At 40.3% G+C, this 20,546-nt stretch overlaps 1 protein-coding gene across 1 annotated transcript; it reads right to left on the bottom strand.

The window, feature by feature from the left end:
• Nucleotides 1-871: 871 nt before the first annotated feature.
• On the bottom strand, nucleotides 872-19,125 carry GMFB (glia maturation factor beta). Its single transcript, XM_003792127.3, has 7 exons — nucleotides 18,956-19,125; nucleotides 10,887-10,983; nucleotides 9,120-9,169; nucleotides 8,394-8,443; nucleotides 7,846-7,928; nucleotides 6,747-6,820; nucleotides 872-5,207 (listed from the first exon to the last, which is right to left on the bottom strand). The coding sequence occupies exons 1-7, from the start codon at nucleotides 18,956-18,958 to the stop codon at nucleotides 5,136-5,138; spliced, it is 429 nt and encodes a 142-aa protein (XP_003792175.1). The 5' UTR covers nucleotides 18,959-19,125; the 3' UTR covers nucleotides 872-5,135.
• Nucleotides 19,126-20,546: the final 1,421 nt, after the last annotated feature.

Below are 20,546 nucleotides of genomic sequence, written 5' to 3'. Positions count from 1 at the left end.
AGGGCCAGCCTCAGATGCCAGGGTAAGAGGATGTGCACCTGCCCGTGTGAACCACTGTGCAAGGCCAGCCTCAGATACCAGGGTAAGAGGATGTGCACCTGCCCATGTGAACCACTGTGCAGTCATAGTCGTGAGTTTAGAGTGTCCACTATCCCTCCCTCTCACAGACACCCATCCTTTCCCTGCTTTGTCTGCTCTCCAGGGTGGGTCTGGATGCGACCTGGGTATTCAGCCTTTCCTTTCCTGTAATTAAGAGGATAACCTCAGCAGGGGAGCAGACAGCATGGAGAAAGGATTGTCACTGCCCAGCCATAAGATCTGCAGCCTCCCTGCCTCCTCATTACAGCTAAAAATACTGTACGACATGCAATATCCACTCAGGTGTGATCCAGACTGTGAGTGCTTCACCACCTGCAATCCTGAGGACGTTGCACTCAGTGTAGGCACCAGGAGTTTGTATTCATTCAGACGGCTATTAACACATACCATGTAGCACAGCTCAGGGACAGTGTGGGTCTTCAATGAATGTTTAATAAATGAAAACACACTCTACTTAATAAAAAGATCTCCAATTTGATTTCTTCAGAAGTATTTCACCATCTGAAATAACTCCCTCTGCTTTCACCAGGATTCACTGACATTTTCTATAAATGAATAATTTTAACATCAGATCAAGCTTCTGAAATTTTTATAATTTCAGTATTTTCTTCCTCCACTAAGCTGCCAGGTTATTCCTGTTTTGGTTTTTTTGCCTTTCAGTTTTTCTGATGAGAGTAAACTGCTAGATCAGGGTGTGGTTCACACAAACCAAGCCCGGTGGGTATCATTAACTCCAGAGGGAAGAGGCGAGTAAAAACTGAAAAGCCAGAAGAACTTTCATGTTAACATTTTATTTAAATCAGTACAAGCACCATGCTTAACAAAAGACTGTCCAAAATAAACATGCAGAATGAGCGAGCAGAGACCAAAGCCACCGCTCACGAAGCCGTGCCAGGTGTCAGTGGAGAAGCGGCGACTGAACTGTCACAAGATGAGTCACCGTGTTTCAAGCCTCCTGAATGAGATTATGTTGGACCCTCTAAATCAGTGGGAACTGCCCTGACATGGTAGTGATCTCAAACAATATTCAAGTAATTATGTATGAATTATATTCCAAAAAACAATAAAATACAGTTTGTATCACAAGCTTCATGTCATAACATTACAAGAACATAATTACTGATTTGAAATGTCAAATGGCATAATAGGAAAGCAAATTTCTCAAGAATATTCAATTTGGGACCAAATTTCTCAAGAATATTCAATTTGGTTTTAAATGGCCTAGAAGATTACTTATTACATTCTTCCAGAAGTACAAAAGATTTGTCCAGAAATGTTTGAAGCACATCTTCACATGAATTGTAAAGGCTCAAACGCTATATAGAGTCCAGTATGATCAGTCTATTGGACAATTAGGGAAGCAACTGTACTAAGAATACTTGAACTGACAGAATACAAGTTACTCTCTACTCCACCAAATATCAGCATTTAAACTCTTAAGAAAATATCTATTCATCACTAGTCCATGTACGGATTAGTAACACCACTGGGGTTTTATTAAAAGTAGTCCAAACACTTTCTAAGTACACCTTCTTAGTATCTATGTGGGTGGGGGTCAAACAGCCAAATTTAATTTGGCAATAAACTCCCCTAACTGGAAACGTAAAGTGTCAGACAAGAATACAGTTTATGGCTACGTTTGACTCCTGAAAATAGGAGATAAAAAGGGAGGGAAAAGTGCTGACAAGTGTTTTGCCACACGGATTATTCAATAATGACAATAAAAAATTTAGCAACACCCTCTTAAACAAGAGTATGTTCAACTGCCCTAGGCATTTAGTAAACTTTTTAGAAATAGACAATTTGAACATTTATTTTAGAAGTCAAACAGAAACAGTCAACCAACTTTTTTCCAAACGTAATTGCTTCAATACCAGAACAATGTGATTACTATTCACAACTCAGACAGTTTGGAATTTCAGCATAGTAACCTGAGAACAGTTTTCTTCACAAGTCAGTTATGTTGCCACAAAGCCTATACGAAATAATACTGCGATCGTTAGTTGGTCCTATTTTGACATTGCAAGGCCAAGAATTTCAAACTAATGTTGACATAGAAGACCGTGAAGAAGGGTCCCGGGAAAAAAAGTTGCTGACACAAAGATTAAGATTTAAGGCTGTAGGGGATGGTGGTACCAGAAAGACATGGAATGTAAAGACTGGCATTATGAAATCTGGAGTTACTATTTAGGGGAGGCAGAAAAGAGATTGAATGGGAAATATACTTGAAAAGAACACACAATTTAGTTAGAGGGAGGGAAATCCACATAACTGTCTGAGAGCACTGTAAAGCATGGGATTTGGAAATCTTCTATAGGACATACGAAATGAGAATGTCCTGATGATGGAAGAACCTCAAGCTGTTATCTTGCAAAATACGCTATTGATAAGGAGTCTGGCAAGCTTAGAAAGCATGGTCTGTCACAGCTCTCTGCTCCTGTTAAAAGAATAGGGGAACTAGAGTGCCACATATACCAGGTCAATATTACCTGACAGCATGGAGGACTTTCAAATTAAAAAACAAAAAATAAAAACTAGACATGCAAGACACAATAAGGACCTCACCAAAAACCCACCATGCAGCGCCTGCAGCCTCTCACTGCTGCGAACCAGCAACATACACTCTCATCTCTTTCCTTCAAAACAATGGACACCCCACTTACTCGGTTCCATCTGCACTTCAGAGAACAAGTTATTTCCATTATCAAAGTACCTGTCTGAAGAATTTTTAACTTCCTGGGTGAGTCTTCTCTCTCTCTGGAGATTGGAACCAAAGACCCTTTCCATTCAATAACCCAAACAAATACCCAGTCCAACACTTCCTCACCTCCAACTAACTTCCCGTGGCTTCCTGACTTCTAAACAGTGAAGCCTAACAGCGCTGGGGACAGAAGATGCTCCAGTCAATGTTGTGAAAACTCCAACTATCTTTACCTCTTTACTGAAGTTGGCACAGAAACTAAAAAATAAAAAGAACACATGAATGAAAAATACACCGACATAAAAAATGTCTTTGCTAGTTTTGAAATGACTAAAATATTGTCAATATAATAATTCATCAAAGATGTTTTATCTTAAAGGGCATCTGGCTGTTTCAGGGAACCAGTTCTGACTTTATAACTAAAAAGCTGCTTTTATACCAGGCGTTCTATTGCAAATTCAGTAACAACCCAAACTTGAACAGGTGTGCTCGGAGCAACCCAACCAAGTTGAAGTGGCGTCCTGTGCTGGAAAAGGAGGTGTATCCAATATAGCCGGGAAACCTCCAAAAGACCAGAAGAAAATCACAATGGACCAGCCTGTCCAAGTTTATGATCTGAGGATTAGGCTACGATGCTTGTCTCTCCCTGAGTGCCTGTTCCTTTGGGGTTATTGGTCATGGCTCTGGAAATAGTTCTCATTTTACGGAACCCCTCTGACACCACGGTTTTGTCTAGTGCAGTGGTTCTCAACCTTCCTAATGCCACAACCCTTTAATACAGTTCCTGTGGGTCGCGACCCACAGGTTGAGAACCACTGGACTTGAGTGGATCAACGATAACAGCCATAGGCGTTTTTACCGTTAAGCTTGCTAGAGTGAGAATGCACAGAAATGAGCCTTTAGGGACTGGGTCACCCACAGCCAGCACCTACCTGTAACTGTGTATGGAACTTCAGTAATTTGGGGCCTTTGGAACTTTTAAAGTTTCATAAGCATTGTTTTTAAATTCAAATAAAATTTGGCTTAAAAAAAAAGAATTCACCCACCAAAATTGGTTAGTCTTTAGAGCCTCTAGATCTATTAGCAAGTTAATGTTAAACAGTTACTTGAATTTTCTTAAAAGTGTGCCAAGTAGTAGAATCTCTGCTTTATGCCAAGGATGCCATCAACTAACAAGACGTAGCCACTCAGGTTGCCAGTCTAGAATATGTATCTCCTGACATTTAGGATGTAAAATGTGATTTCTACTGGTAAGTTAATGTTATTAACTATAGCCAAAGTTTTAAGGTAAACAATTTCCCCCCCCATGGCACAAAACTAATCACAAGTACGCCCAAATTCATAATTCTCAACTGCCATGTATGTGATTCACCAATGCAAGCAGATAGCTGGAATTTTAAAATAGGAAGTTGATTTTATTACAAATTTCAGATATACACATTAAAAAATTATTTTACTTGGACCCTTTAAAAAAGTATTAATTTCACCAAATCTGGAATACTGGCAGTGTAAAAGTCTTAAACTAACTTTAGAGCTAACAAATCAAAGGCACAGTATCAACACATTTAAAGTAATTAGTGTTCACAGGACAGTAGGAGGTGCTTTATAAATAAAGTGTTATTCACCTACATTCAAAACTATCTAGAAATGACATAACCAGGAATGAAGCCCTTGATTGTTACCACCCACCAATTTCTAAGACTAAGATGCTACTTTCCATAACAAGAAAACCTAAATCTAACTCCCAGATCTTAAGAATGAGTGAGTGATGAACCAGTTTCCAGACATGATTTTAAAAAGACAGGAAACCAAAGAAGACACAGAATTGATGAGAAATGTACTTGTAGTGCAAGTTACACTACGTAAATTACTCATGGCTCAATATAGGGTCATTCAAGTCTTTGACCCTAAATTAATTTCAATGATTTGACATGTGATAATGTGTTATTTTCATACATAAACTGCTAATATCCAGTATTTGTTAAAAGGAGGCAACTGTTGTCTCTTACAATCTAATATCCACTTTCCAATGGTGTCTGTAAAGAGTAACAAATTCTGAACTCTAGGTTATAGAAATTAGTCACAGAGCGCAAAACTTCCCTGGAGAAAGCAGTCCACCTAACAATGACAAGTGTAAGGAAACACTTCACCAAGTTTCATTACTATGGAGATGATTTCCTCTTTGTTCAAACTTTGCACAAATGAACGATTTTTCTTTACTGCAGGAAACAAACTTGTAAGTAACAGTGCATTTTTAGGCATAAATAAGTATTTATGTCTGATTCCAGTATGGTCATGTTAATACATAAATACTTCAGAAACACAGAAGTTCACATTAGTGGAAAAATCCAAGTTTCTCACGTAACCATTCTTCAGTTAGGTCTTCCGTATTTCTTATTTCAAATACCTTAAGGAAAAACACTTAGGTCATACTCTGACACTCTTTAAAAAAAAAAAAAAGATAACATATTATATAATGGAGTATTATACCAAAGTCTGTTTCTTTTCATAGTGATCATGAGGCAATACTTTATTTCTTTTAAATTCTAAATGTTGTTACCAAAGTTTAGCAACAAAGATTGCAGAAAGCCAAAATTCTCTTAAAAGCACAAATCTACAAACATTCTAAAAGAACAGTTCTGTAAATCTGCAGAGACACCTCAGTAATTGCTATCTAAAATCAATCTAGTTAGGACTTAGAGGAACATACACTTGAGGTTCTCCACAGCTGTGCCACATGTTAATACCAGATGTAGCCTGCTGATAAGGATGGAAAAAAAGGCCACAGCTACAAGTCTCCAGCAAGAATGTGAATTAAGATAGGCCCAGAAAGTATAACAGCTAGAAAGAGACTTTGCGTCATAGCAGAAAGGCTGGGATTTGGAGCCAGATGTGAGTTAAAATAATAGCTCTGTCATTTACTGTTATGCAACTCTGGGCAAGTCGTTCACCCTCTGAACCTGTTTCTCTGTCTCCAGAATGGGACCACCACCACCAACCTCACAAGGCTGTTGTAAAAACTCAGGATTATTTGTAAAAGTAACTTGTAAATTGTTAACATGTGACTCTAGCACTTTAGGGCACACCCAGGACCCAAGGCAGTAAACAGAGGTCCTTTTTAACTACCCACCCCCTCAAAGCAACGCCAGGGTCTTCCTATGGTACAAGTAAGGAAAAAGCAGTGTCTCTACAGTGCTGGAAACAAGGACCATCATATGGGCAAAGGGAAAGCAGAGGGCACTCCAGTCCCTGAGGGATGATTAAGCACTCAAGGGGAAAATACAGATGCTACGGAGTCTTAAAACCTGAAAGGAAATGCTGTTTCATACTGTGTTAGTAATAATTACATTCTATTTCAAAATCTTAAATGTATAACTTAAACTAATACGCACAAGTTAAAGTTTGAGAGCAAGTTAACTCTCCTAACCTTTTTCCTTCAAAAATAACATAAAACAATAGGAACATGTTAAATCTTAAAGGAAGTATTCATATCTAGAATATCTAACATTATTAATATCCTTAACAATTTAATTTCATATTGGGAAACAATTAACTGTGTGATACAAATGAACCAGCACAAACTTGGTTCATCTTAGACTATGGTAAAAGGCTCAGAGCAGCCTCCATGTGGACCTTTATCCATCAGAAATTATATTACAAGAAATAAAGAACTCTAAATAGATTTAATCCTTAGTGGTTTTTCGAAAGTTGCCTACATTTAGAATGTGCTTTCTTCTAATCAATTTAATCATTCAAAAAACATATTTTGGTTCATCAGACTTCCATCAGTCTATTTCCAACTAACAAAAAGCTTTGATTAATTTACTGCTCTAGTATGATAACCTTCACCAGCACTAAAAATACTGACCCTTCAGACTATTTTAGCCACTGCTCTACACACTAAGGGAAAATACTGTCTCAACAAGCAAGGCAAATAGAATACCACCTTGGTGAGTTCAGCTGTTTGGACTAGCTTGTTCTTACTCCCAGCATACATCATCTGTTGTTCAGGCTTACATCCTGGAAAAGAGATTAGTGTGGAAATGAGATGTCAATTTTGAAAAAGTGATAGGTTTCCATTATTATTAGTTTTTAAAATGACAGTCAGGATTTTCTTTGCTCCTAAATGTACAGCATGTGCACAGGTTGTATTGTGAGTCTTACGTACTGCATGCGGCCTGCACAAAGAGACACAGCTAAATTATAAACAAACAAGTCTATGGGTCAGCAAAAATAAGCAACCCGAGGCCTCTACAGAGCCTGACTTTTCAAGTCTTACAAACACTTAAAAACTTTTCAGCATTATCTTAATTTTGACACTATCAATATTAATTTTATGGATGCCTAAAACATAAGGTTTTGGTATAATGGTTTTGGTGTATTGGTTTTGGTATACTGGTTTTGGCATAGATGGCCCAGCAGGCTGGGAAATCTGTTCTGAAAGGAAGTTACATTCTGCATACATACTAAATTAAAAATATACTGCAGTATCTTTTAAGTGCTAAGTAAATGACACAAATAACAATGTTCAGGAAGAATCCACTAAGTCTTTATTGTGGGCTTGACAGTCGTAGTAGCAGTTCTGCTGATAACAGCGTCCTTAAATGCCAATAACCCACTTTAACACCCAGTGTAAGCTGCCCTGGCACCACTTTCAAGGTTATAGGCACATCACTGGTAATTACCATTTAGAAGATTAACATAAACATGTATCATGATTATATATGAAGTTTACATACTTATAAACATTAAAATATGTAAGGAAATATACTTCTGATATCTAAAAATGTCATTTCATTTCAACATCCTTAAAATATATATATGATTTGACTCAACAATTGCATCTTTAAGAATTTATCCTATGGAAAAAAACAAGTTCTAAGTACAGAGATGATGTTTTACAGTAACTTCTTACAAGGACGCACCCTCCTCAATTTACATTATTCAACACCTTTCACCTTTAAAAGTAGCATGAAATTTTCCTAGTATAAAAAGTTTAACTGGATTAAGAGCCAAATATACATAATTTAAAGAAATTTACTTACCAACAGGACTGGAGAAAATAAAGCACAGAGGATATGAAACTCTCCCATCATCATGTTGATATTTGTAACTATACACTATGAAGGTTTTTCTCAAGTTAAAGAAACTACAGTTACTGTTTTCTGAGGCTGGTGCTCACCAACCACCCCCCGACCCCCCATCCCCCCGAGAGCACTGTCCTACTGATTCAGGCCACACCTCCACTTTTCATTATCTTTCTTTGAAATTACAAATGGGCCCCAAAGATAAGTTATAAAATCATACAATCTCCCAAAAAGAAATGTTTTTAAATTTAGATTTTTCTTAACGAATTTTTATTGTACATACATTATATAATAAACAGAACTGTTTACAAAAATGATTCATCCCACTAATACATCAACTTTTCTCCTCCCTTAGTTCAACATACGCCTATGTATTTTGTCTGTGATCATGACATGGAAAGGTAACTTTTAAACCGTTTGTCTTACAAAAGCTTAACAAATGAGCCCATAAATGAAATTCTGACCAGTAAAGAAACAAATCTTTTAAAGCACCAAGACAAGGATATCGAGGTTGTCGTTCAGGTAGTTCATCTTTAAGTTCATCTGGTGAAATGCCCTGGCAACACAGAGAAAGCAACTTTAAACCTTTCCTTACCGTAAGTCCTTAAGAGAAACACCCAGCACCCATTCTACTCAGTTATAGATTCATTACTACCCACCACACATTCAAACTGCATTTCACTAAATCGCACAGAAACTGGAGTCACTCAACTCTCAGTCCCATCACAGCCTGCAGCCACTCGGTCTGGTTCCATTGATGAACCAGGCATGGGGCTGCAAGGCAGAACCTGTGCCACACTCCAGTGCCAGGAAACCCTGGATGGCATAAGCTGACACCTTAGAGAGGAAACAGTGTCTAGTTTCAGAAAAGAAAATTAATTTCTTTTTACTCTAAATTAGTTACTTAACTTGTCAAACCAAACACTGAAGTTGCAGGGGTTTAGATTTTAATTACTAGCTAAGCAATTTAGAATCAAGTTACAAAGTTGACTCACTTCTTACTGGGCGTATAGCCCTAACTTCTACCAGTTATTACACTGCATTTCATTAAAGAAGGTAATTAAGTTAGCAACACAATATTTTATCATTAATTAGCACATGCTTTTCATGCATAATGAGTATGTATTTAAAGAAGCATCAGAACTCATTTTAGAAGTACATGTAAATAACAGTGTCTTTGGAGTAACAGAAATTGCTTAACTATAAAATGGTATTTAATTCAGTGAACAAACCTCAAGCTCCTCATCCAGCACCACCAGGCGTTTATCTTTGTCAATCTTCACTAAAATAAAATAAAATATAAACAAATAAAAATATAAACTGTGAGCGTAATGTGATCTGGATCTACCCAACTCACAGAGTCTCAGCCTTTTGGGGGGCATCTAAAATTAAAACATCAAGAAACACATGTACACAATTCAGTTGCAGTTTTAATTTATGATCTATTAGCCAGTTCTGCTTTTTAAGCAGCTGGCTTTCAAAAGCTGTTACTCACAATTTCCAAGACCTGGTTTGCTTATTTAGAACTCTATGTCAACTCCTGGTATTTCCTGTGTATATGAAGAACTTTGTAACTCAAACATAACTTCCTAAATAATCAGAAAACAGTCTGAAAGGGTTAACTGTGATTGAGACTGGTATCTATCTACACAACACCGTTAGAACTGAGAGGAAAAAGTGGACCCAGGATCAGGATGAAGAAACTTCGAAATTCCCCCCTCCTACAGAGTGAGGATTTCGTGGTGTGTTCCATTCTGAGAAAGTAAATACCCAAGCGGCAGTGGTATCTATCTAATAAAACCCAAAGCCAATCACAGTAACTTTAAATATCTATGTCTCATTTCCACCCCATTAGTCTGTTGACCACGTTTGGTTCTGTACTCATTTCATGGTAATTCCTTGAGATACAATAAAATCTCAAATAGCTTTATCTTCTGCAGTAAAAAGGCACTGACAGACAGTTTCACTTCTCAGAACTGTACACTGACGTCATAGTATTTACTTGTAATAACACCAGACTCGTGACAAGCTGTCACTCTGGTAAGTCGCATCTGCTGGTGCATCTCTGTTCAGTGCTGTCTATACAGAGTTTTACACCTGCACCCTCTCATCTCCTTTCACCTTTCTAGATCACTACACACATGTTAATATTACCTACTAATGTGCGAAAAATCTTCAGAGGTCAGATAGAGCTCACGGTGAAAGAGGTGACATGCAAATCCTTCCTTCCATTTTCAGAGGACAGTAACACTTAAAAGCACTCTGTATGAAACGAGAGTTCAGGTCTAGAACTGGAGTAAGCCCCTAAGCCTCTTTATACATAATGTTGAACTTCACCATGGTAAGGTAGAAGGTAAGGTAGAAGCAAAGCTTTCTCTTCCTTTTTTTTTGGTCACCCTGGGTACAGTGCCGTGACATTGTAGCTTTAAGCAACCTCCAATTCTTGGGCTCAAGTGATTCTCTTGACTCAGCCTACCGAGTAGCTGGGACTATAGGCACCCACCACAACACCTAGCTATTTTTAGAGACAAGGTCTCGCTCTGGCTCAGGCTGGTCTCAAATCCTTGAGCTTAGGCGATCCACCCATCTCGGTCTCCAGAATGCTAGGATTACAGGCGTGAGCCACTGCACCCAGCAGAAGCAAAGATTTCTGGTTGAAGATGAATGGTCAGGCTATTTTTAAGTCCCCCGAGAAGGATGGAGTTGGATAGGTGACCACAGACAAGAATCCTCATTCCCCAGGGGACCAAGAAAAATCTAGAACTGTGCAGGGGACTGAGAGAACCATGGGGAAGCAGGAGGACACTCTGCCTCTGTTCTGTGACACTAGAATTAGCTGTTACTTATTTTGAAAAATGATCTTTGGGGGAGGAGTGTGAAACTAAAGAGACAACATTACTTTCTAAAGTTCTATGCCCAACAATGTTCAGTTTATTCAATGTAAATAAGAAAATGCAAACTGAGACCATGTAACTCTGAGACGATCACTTTTAGCTTACTTATAATGGCAGCATTGTTCGTTTCTTTGCGAAAACGAAATTTCCTCAGCTTTTCCACTAAATCTTCAGCAACATCACAAACCACCAAAGACTCACTCTATAAAAGAAGAAAAAAATCACATATAAAATACCATGACTTCAATATATGTACATGTTAAAGTTATAAAACCTAACAACTTTAAAAAGGGTAAACTGACATTCACCAAATGTCAATTAAATGAAAGCATTAAAACCCCACGTGCATACTTAAGAGAACTTTAGAACTGACTAACCTTGGGATCTGAACTATTCAGCCATACACATTTGTTCATCTTACACATGCAAGGTAAATTTTATCTGTTCTTTGGCTAATAAACGTCTTAAAAACTAGAAGTATAATAATGTGCAATTTCCTCAGAAGTGGAGGGTAGGGAAGAATATGGGAGAAGTCAAGGATCACCCTGCACTGTAAGAAAAAAAGGCAAGTATCATATTTTCGTAATGTGCAGGAAGAATACGAAAGTCATCTCATTGCACTTGCAATTAGCAAAAACTTGGTTCATTTTGGGGTCTCACAGTTGTGGGGGTAAATAACAAAAGTGTAAATAATCAACTATGAGAGTAAGGACCAATGACATTTTATAACTTAAATGACTAAGGAGATGCATTCCCCTGATGCCAAAACCAGACAAGGATGCAACAAAGGCAGAAAACCACAGGCCAGCGTCACTGCTGAGCGTGGGTGTAAACACCCTCAGCAAAACACGAGCAAACGGGACCTAAGAACACATCAAAAAGACTGTTCTGCATGACCAACTGAGACTCATCACAGAGATGCTAGGATGGTTTAATATGTGCAAATCAATCCATGGGATACCACATGAACAGAATCAAGAACAAAAATCACATGATCATTTCAACAGATGCTGAAAAAGCATTCAGTAAAATTCAACATCCCTTCATGATAAAACCCTCAACAAACCAGGGTATAGAAGTAACATATCTCAAAACAATAAAAGCCATATATGACAAACCCACAGCTAACACCATTTTGAATGGGAAAAGCTGAAACCCCCTCCTTTAAGAACTGAACAAGAAAAGGATGCCGCCCACCTTTACCCCTACTCGGCATAGTACTAGCAGGTCTACCCAGAACAATTAGGGAAAAGAAATAAATAAAAGGCATCCAAATTAGAAGGAATTAGTCAAACCATCTTTGTTCACCAACAATATGATCTCATACTTTAAAAAAATCTTGAAGACTCTACCAAAGAACTTTTAGAACAGATAAAAGAATTCAGTAAAGTTGGAGAAAACAAAATAAAAATTAAAAAGTCAGTAGCATAAGGCAGGGCACAGAGGCTCATGCCTGTAATCCTAGCACTCTGGGAAGAAATGCTTGAGCTCAGGAGTTCAAGACTAGCCCGAGCAAGAACAAGACCCCGTCCCTAAAATAGCCGGGCATTGCAGTGGGCACCTATAGTCCCAGCTACTGGAGAGGCTGAGACAAGAGAATCACTTAAACCCAAGAGCTTGAGGTTGCTGTGAGCTATGACGCCATGGCACTCTACTGAAGGTGACAAAGTGAGAGACTGTGTCTCAAAAAAAAAAAGTCAGTAGCATTTATATGTGTAAGGGTTATACACCAACAGCAAACAATCCAAAACAGAAATCAAGAAAATAATTTCATTTATAATAGCTACAAAAATAAATAAAGATCTTTACAATGAAAACTATAAAATGCTGTTGAAAGAGTTTAAAGAGGTAAAGAGGACACACAGAAAGTAGAAAGATCCCTTGCTTATAAATTATAAGACTTAAACTGTCCAAAGTGAGCTGCAGATTCAATACAGTCTCTATCAAAACATAAAAATAGAAAAAGAGCCTAAAATTTGTATGGAACTACAAAAGACCCCAAATAACCAAAACAATCCTATGTAAAAAGAACACAGCTGGAGACATCTCACTACTTCCAAATATATTATAAAGCAACAGTATCCCAAACAGCATGACACTGGCAAAAAAGAGACACAAAACCAATGGAACAGAACAGAGAACCCAAAAGTAAATCCACGTATTTACAGCTAAGTCATTTTCAACAAGAGTGCCAAAAGCATGTAATGGAGAAAGGACGCACTGGATAAATGGTGCTGCAAAAACTGGATATCCATATGCAGAAGAATGACAACAGACCCCTCATCACCACACACAAATCAATGCAGAATGTATTAATGATTGAAACTACTAGGAGGAGGCACTTCAGGATGTGGGTCTGGGTCTGGGCAAAGATTTTTTGAGGGGCAAGGGGCTGCGCTCATAGCTCAGTAGATAGGGTGCTGGCCATATACACTGAGGCTGGCAGGTTCAAGCCCAGCCCAGCTAAACAACGACAACTGCAACAGAAAAATAGCCGGGTGCCTGTAGTCCCAGCTACTTGGGGGCCAAGACAAGAGAATCTCTTATGCCCAAGAGTTTGAGGTTGCTATGAGCTATGATACCACAGCACTCTACCAAGGGTGACATAGTGAGACTCTGTCTTAAAAAAAAGTTAAAAAATAAAATAAAGACTTTTTGGGGTGAGACCTCAAAAACATAAGCAACAAAAATAAAAAGAGACAAATGGGATCACATCAAGCTAAAAAGAACTTCTGCAAAACACAGGAAACAATCAACAGAGCAAAGAGAAAACATACAGAAGGGGAGAAAATATATGCAGAGTACCCATCCAACAAGGGTCAATAACCAGGACATACATAGGGTACCAAAAAGTGTATACACAGTTTAAGAAGAAAAAAACTGGGCGGCACCTGTGGCTCACTGGGTAGGGCGCTAGCCCATATACTGCGGGTGGCAGATTCAAACCTGGCCCCGGCCAAACTGCAATAAAAAATAACCAGGAGTTGTGGCAGGCGCCTGTAGTCTCACCTACTCGGAAGGCTGAGGCAAGAGAATCGCCTAAGCCCAAGAGCTGGAGGTTGCTGTGAGCTGTGACACCACAGCACTCTACCGAGGGCAACAAAATTAGACTCTGTATCTAAAAAAAAACTACTAAAATTGTAATATTCACTATATACCAGTAACACAAAATGAATACAAGTCACACTGAACACCTCTTGTAATTGCAGAAGTCAAACATGGCTGGAGTATTAAAAATCGAATACAGTTTTTTCTTTTCCTAGAAAGTATGTGTGCGGGGTGTGTGTGTGTGTGTGTGTATATACATACATATAGCACCCTTATATAAGAAACTGAAACAACTCAACAGCAACAAAAAAACCAGTTTAAAAATGGGCAAATGGCCTGAATATATATTCCTGAAAAGAAGACATTCAAACGTGGGCATACTCACATGAGAGAATGTTCAACATCACTAATCATCAGAGAAATACAAATTAAAACCACACTGAGATATAATCTCTTCCCAGTTAAAACAGCTATTTTCAAAAAGAAAAAATTAGGCCTGGTGCAGCGGCTCACACCTGTAATCCCAGCACTCTGGGAGGCCCAAGCAGGTAGATCACCTAAGCTCAGGAGTTCAAGACCAGCCTGAGCAAGCATAAGAGCCATCTGTACTAAAAATAGAAAAATCAGGTGGGTATTATGGCAGGTTCCTAAAGTCCCAGTTACTGGTGAGGCTCAGGCAAGAGGTTTACTTCAGTCTAAGAGACTGAGGTCGTTGTGTGCTGTTGCCACTCTACCCACGGTGACAGAGGGAGACTATCTCAAAAAAGAAAACAAATGCTGGCCAGGATGCAGAGAAAGGGGAACACTTGTACACTGCTGATGTAATGTAATTTAAGACAGCCTCTAAGGCAAACCATATAGGGGTACCGCAAAAAACTAAAAATAGATTTACCATGTGATCCAGCAATCTCACTGCTGAGTATACATGGAAACAAAAAGGGCGGGGGGAGAATTAGTATATGAAGAGGTACCTGTACTCCCATGTTTATGGAGTGCTGTTCACAACAGTCAAGACTTGGAAAAACCTAAGCGTCCATGAACAGATGAACAGATAAAACATGATATATACACACAATGGAATATTATTCAGACATAAAAAGGAATGAAATCCTGTCACTTACAGCAACATGGATTAAAAGGGAGGCCACTGTGTTAAGTGAAATGAGCTGGGCACAAGAAGATCAACAGCATGTGCTCCATTCACATGTGGGGGCTAAAGAGGCTGGTCTCATGAAGACAGAGCAGAGTGAGAGCTACAGAGGCTGGGAAGGGCAGGGGGTGGGCCCACGGAAAGAGGCTGGTGAAATGGTATAAAAATAGTTAGAAGGGACTGAGTTCTACCATTCAATAGCACAGTATGGGGACTACAGTTAATAATCATTTACTGTAAATTTCAAAACAGCTGGGCAATTTGTGTTCTCAACAAAATGAAAGAATAAATGTTTTGAGACCTACCCTAATTACCCTGATTTGATCATTACACACTGCATGCATGCATCAGAATATCACATGTACCCATCATAGAGACAATTATGCAGCAAAAAAGGGAAAGGAAAGAATGTACAAAAGCAAAACCAGAGAAAATACATAAAAGGTAAAAGAATCTTTAAGAAATTAGCAAGAAATGTTACAGAACCTCCCCCAGAAATCTGGCAAGAAAATGATCAAAAGCATTCTTCTTTTACTGGTACAATGTATTACTGCAAGCAAGCACATAAAAATCCTTCTTTCCCTTTTTTTGATACCAGTAAAACTTAAATCACACATAAAAGTAAAGAACAACATGCAGTCAGTCTGACTTCACCCATTAGCAAAACTAACAAGTATTCAAAGTTTTTGTTTAGGAAAAGACTAATTTACCATGAAAGTCTTCTCTTCCAGTTCTGATACAGCTGCTTACACAAGCTTCATGTTGTAAGGATCAGAAACCAAGCAAAAATATGCTGTGATTTAATTTTTATAGCTCATCTTTGCATTTTTGTCCCTCCCAATACCACAATAAGGCCAAAAATTCCTTTCTACAAGAGAAAGGACTCAGGCTCAGCCAACTAATTGCTTACAGTCAGCAGCACTCAAGCATGAGCATAAAAACTCAACAAAAGGACTCAGGCTCAGCCACCTCTAATTGCTCATAGTCAGCAGCACTCAAGCACGAGCACAGAAACAACTCAATAAAGGACTCAGGCTCAGCCAACTATGCTTACAGTCAGCAGCACTCAAGCATGAGCATAAAAACAACTCACTATGGTAAATGTCACACAAAGTACAGTGCAGTGTCAAGCTCAAGTGTTGGTTGATTGGTTTATCCAGACAACGAACATTTAATGAGTGCCAGCATCATGCTAAGGGCCAGGAGCACAATCAACATAAAAAGTAAATGACAGATACATCCCTGTCCTGGAGGAGCTTACATCAGTTTAGTAGAAAACTAAAGTAATCTGGCTACAATACACCAACTATACCTATGAAAGGGCTAGAAAGGAAAGATACACTGTGAACCCTTCATCATGACTGGTGAAGAACAAGGTTACAGAGGGTATCCCTGAAAAGGCATCTGAAGAACCTGTCCAGAGACCTTCTGATTAAAGTGAGCAAGCCACATGCAGGATGATGAAAAGGCCAACGTGACTCAAGTGCAGACAACGGGCTGGACCACACAGGGCCCAGTGCTCACAGTCAGCTCTCCATATCACTTTGTTCTGCATCAGTGGATTCAACCAACAGAGGACAGAAAATATTTGGGGGACCAGGTACCATAGCCTATAATCCTAGCACTCTGGGAGGCCAAGCTAGGTGGACCACCTGAGGTCAGGAGTTGACCAGCCTGAGCAAAAGCAAGACCCATCTCTACTAAAAACAGAAAAATTAGCTGGGCATCGTGGTGGGCTCCTGTAGTCCAAGCTACTCAGGAGGCTGAGGCAGGAGGATCACTTAGGCCCAAAAGTTTGAGGTTGCTGTGAGCTGTGACTCCAGAGCTCTCTAGCCAGGTGGCAGAGGGAGACAGGTGACAGTGGTGGGGAACCAATACAAGAGAAAGCAATACAAACTAGAAAACCAACACAGTGTAGCTATTCATATAGTATTTACATTGTGTTTAGGTATTGTAAGTAATCTACAGAAGACTTAAAGTATACTGGAGAATGTACTTGGTTATATGGAAATACTATGCCATTTTATATAAGGGACTAGAGCAACTGTGTATTTTGCTAACCATGGGGGACCCTGGAACCAACTGCTTGGAATCTCCCGGGTACAGGCCCTTGATATTTCCTCAGGATATCAAGGAAAGACTGTATTTCGGTTTCTATCCTATAAACAAAGGGAAGCCACGAAGGTGTTTTAGGCAAGGTAGGGAAGGGCAACATGACATGTTTGCAAAAGATCGCATCTGCTGTGTGATGTGCAGGTAACTAGGCAGAGAGGCAGGATGAACACAACAAGATTAGTTAACTGGCAAGATTAGTCCAGATGAGAAATGAAAAAGTAGCTTAGAAAGCATGGTGATGAGGATAAAGAGAAGTATGTGAACAGTGCTAACAAAAAACATGCATCAGACAGTTACGTCCTTCCCATGGATTTACCTGCATGCTCAAACCAATTCCATGAGATGGGTACTTTTATTATACCTATTTTACAAGAAACTAAGCTTAGGAAAGTTAAATATGTTTTCCAAAGTCACACAGGTAATACAGCCAGGATTCAACCCAGGCAACCTCTCCTAATCCACTCTCTTAACCACTACAAAGGAGCTGGTGCATGATGCAGGGGCTGGAGGATGGATAAAGGAAAAAAAAAAAAGAGTTAACAAGATGACTATTAGGTTCCTGGCTGGTATAACAGACTGAACGGCACAAACTTTCAAAAGTTACAAACATGGAGAGAATGCCACGTTTGGGGAAAGAGCACGAGTTCTATTTTGGGCAAATGGAGGTGGCTTTGAGGCACCCAAGAAGGGAAAGGATTGTCAGGGAATGGTAACTAAACAGTGCAACATACAGATCTGAACTGGATTGCAGAAGCAAGATCTCAGCTACAAATTCACGAGTCATCTGAATACAGGTGTTAAGTGAAGTCATGAATGTAGATGAAAATACAGAATGGAAAATGAAGGATTAGGATGCAGTATGGGACTCCTACGTGTTCTGTCGTGGGAATGGGGAATAACCCGCAAAGCAGACAGATGGACCAACAGGAGAAGCAAGAAGAAAACCAAGAGCTCTGCGTCCAGAAGCCAAGGGGAAAGAATTAACGGAAGAGAATGCTCCAAAAAGGAGAGAGAATCAACACCCTGGAAAGCAGCTGAAAGGTCAGAAAAGATAAAAACTGAAGAGACCACTGGCTTTAGTGACCACGAAAAAATCTCTTCGATAGAAGCGGGCTGGGGGTGGTCATTGTTTTTGTTGCTGCTGTTTTTAATGAAATTAAAACTTATTTTAACAGATGAGGGAATGTATCCAGAAGATCTTTGATGGTAGCTGATTTAACTATAGGTTTTATTTTTATCCTTGGGTTCATTCCATGCAAGAATGGAAGCCAAAGCTCCCACACCTAGCAAAACTAAAGCTTACGACAATTACTTTAAGGCCCAGGGTCAAAGCCTTTGAATCAAAAGGTTTCCGACGGCAAGAAAGCAAAGATAAGAAGAAATCCTCAATGAAAAGCCAAGGAAAGAGCAAAAAAAAAAAAAACCAGAAAGAAACTGAGGCGAGGCGGAGAGATTCGATGCCCTCGAACGGGAAGGTGTTGGAGGCCGCGGCCTGGCAGGGAAGCCGGCGTTCGGGAGCCTTCCCGGGGGCCGGCCCGCCGCTCCCACCCGCAGCTCGGGAGCCGGAGCCCCCCACCGGAAGGGCCCGGACCCTCGCCCCGCCCGCGGCCGCACGCCGGCCCCCGGGCCCACGCTGCGGGTCTTCCCCGGGCCTGGCTGGAGGAGGCCGCCTTCCCCGCGCGGCGGCGGCGGCGGCCGGGCCGAGGCCACGTCTCTAGCCAGGGGCGCTGCCCGCAGCTGGGCGGAAGCGGTCGCAGGCCCACCCCGGGCGCCGCCCGCCGCGGCCGGCTCCGGAAAACAGGCACGACCGGCTGAATGGCTGGCCCAGCTTCCAGCCTCCGCCCTCCCAGGGAAAACTCACCATTTTCCTTCCGGTCGTCCGCACCCGTCGCCTTCTCGCAGGTCCCTTTAAGAATGCCGCGGCGGCCGCCTCCCTTCCTGCCCGGCGCCCGGCGGAGTCGCCCCCAGTGATCAACGCGGCCTCAGAGGCCGGCACGTGACCGCGGACGGCGGGCGGCGGGGCTCAAAATTCGCCGGAATGCGCGCGCCGGCCTCCTCCTGCGCCTTTTGGGGGAGGATGTTCCGCCTGGCTGCACCGGAACCAACCTGCATCCTTAAAATTAAACATCATCCTTAAAACTTAACGTTTTTATTTTATTTTACATAGACATGTCTTCATTAGGTTTCCTCTTTTTGCCTTCACGAAATTAAAAAAGGCTTAAAACTTAATAACAATATGTTTAAGAAAAGGACTAGAGACAAAAACCTCGTAAAGAACGAATATTCAGAATTAAAACTTAACTTTTTTCAAGCTCTAAGAGCAAGTTTATGTTAATGATGTCGATGGTAAATGTGTACTGACCGTAGAGTCCCTTCCAACGTTGATCACCCTCAAATCGAGGCACATCTGCCTTCCTCCTACCCGCTCCCCACCTTTGACCCCAGCTGTCTTCCCGGACTGGCTAGTACATTTCATTTCCCAGGGGTATTTATTTGGTCATGTATGATTGAAGGATGGCTCTCACGGGCCACTGCCTAACTGAACATCAAATGTCTCTGCGGGGGACAGAGACGACAGAACAACTCTACTGTTGAATACAGGGAGGAAGGTGGTCTGGAAATAGTGCAGTTTGGACTCTAGAATTCATACAGGTGCCTTCAATGAAAGAAACTGCCTGGGGGCCAGGATCTCATTCATTTACAGTTTATCCCTAATAGCTAGCTTGGTTCCTGGTCAGTTACAGAAGAAGTTCAGTTACTATCTGCTGGATGAGGGAAGGAATTAGAGAAAAACAAAACTCTGGAGCGTATTCACACTGCCATCCCTCTTCATTAGTTATTAGGCAACTATTAGAAATATTAGTTTGTATTTAATGTTTAAATTTAATGAATTATTAGCAAGTTAAAGAATAATAAGAGTTCAAAATATATAACCACATTTACTATATCTGCATTTTTCTCACAAGTTAGAAAAATAAAAGAATTACCTACAAAAAATTCTGCAATTTAGCTATATACTCATGGTGATCTGCCCTCAAAATACTTGTTATTATGAAAAGAGAACGAAGTCATTGACACAGGGGTTCATGTAAGAAAATAGTGAGCAGGAAATAGTTGCTGCTGGCCCATAAGCAATCACCTCTGACTGCAGCTTAGGTTCTGACCCCCGCCCCATTTTTCCCCAGCTCTCTTCCCATCTGCATAAAAGGTGGGGAAAAAAGAACATTTGGCTACATAGGACGTCTGACAAGTTCGCCACTTGCCACCCTGTGTGCTTACGTTGGAAGCACTGTACAAGCCGCTCAGTAAGAGTTCATAGCCGTGGTGTCTGAGGGTCACACAGTTGTGTCCGTGTTGTGGACATGCAGCTGTGCCTTGCTGACAGGTGTTTTCGTGTGCTGTTGGAGTATGTTGGAGCTTGAATTAGAGCAACAAACAAACATTCCTAAATT

The sequence above is a fragment of the Otolemur garnettii genome, unplaced genomic scaffold (genome assembly GCF_000181295.1).
Source record: "Otolemur garnettii isolate 467f Iridium unplaced genomic scaffold, OtoGar3 scaffold00054, whole genome shotgun sequence".
NCBI classification, from domain to species: domain Eukaryota; kingdom Metazoa; phylum Chordata; class Mammalia; order Primates; family Galagidae; genus Otolemur; species Otolemur garnettii.
Note: the sequence above shows the minus strand (reverse complement) of the source record. Positions and strands in the feature narration are given on the sequence as shown.

Excerpts from the sequence above, each read along its gene's own strand:
- GMFB (XM_003792127.3), bottom strand. Across the intron at positions 8,444-9,119 it reads TGCTGGATGAGGAGCTTGAG|GGCATTTCACCAGATGAACT; the intron begins GTTTGTTCACTG and ends CTGTGTTGCCAG. Across the intron at positions 7,929-8,393 it reads CTACCTGAACGACAACCTCG|CTTCATAGTGTATAGTTACA; the intron begins ATATCCTTGTCT and ends CTTGAGAAAAAC.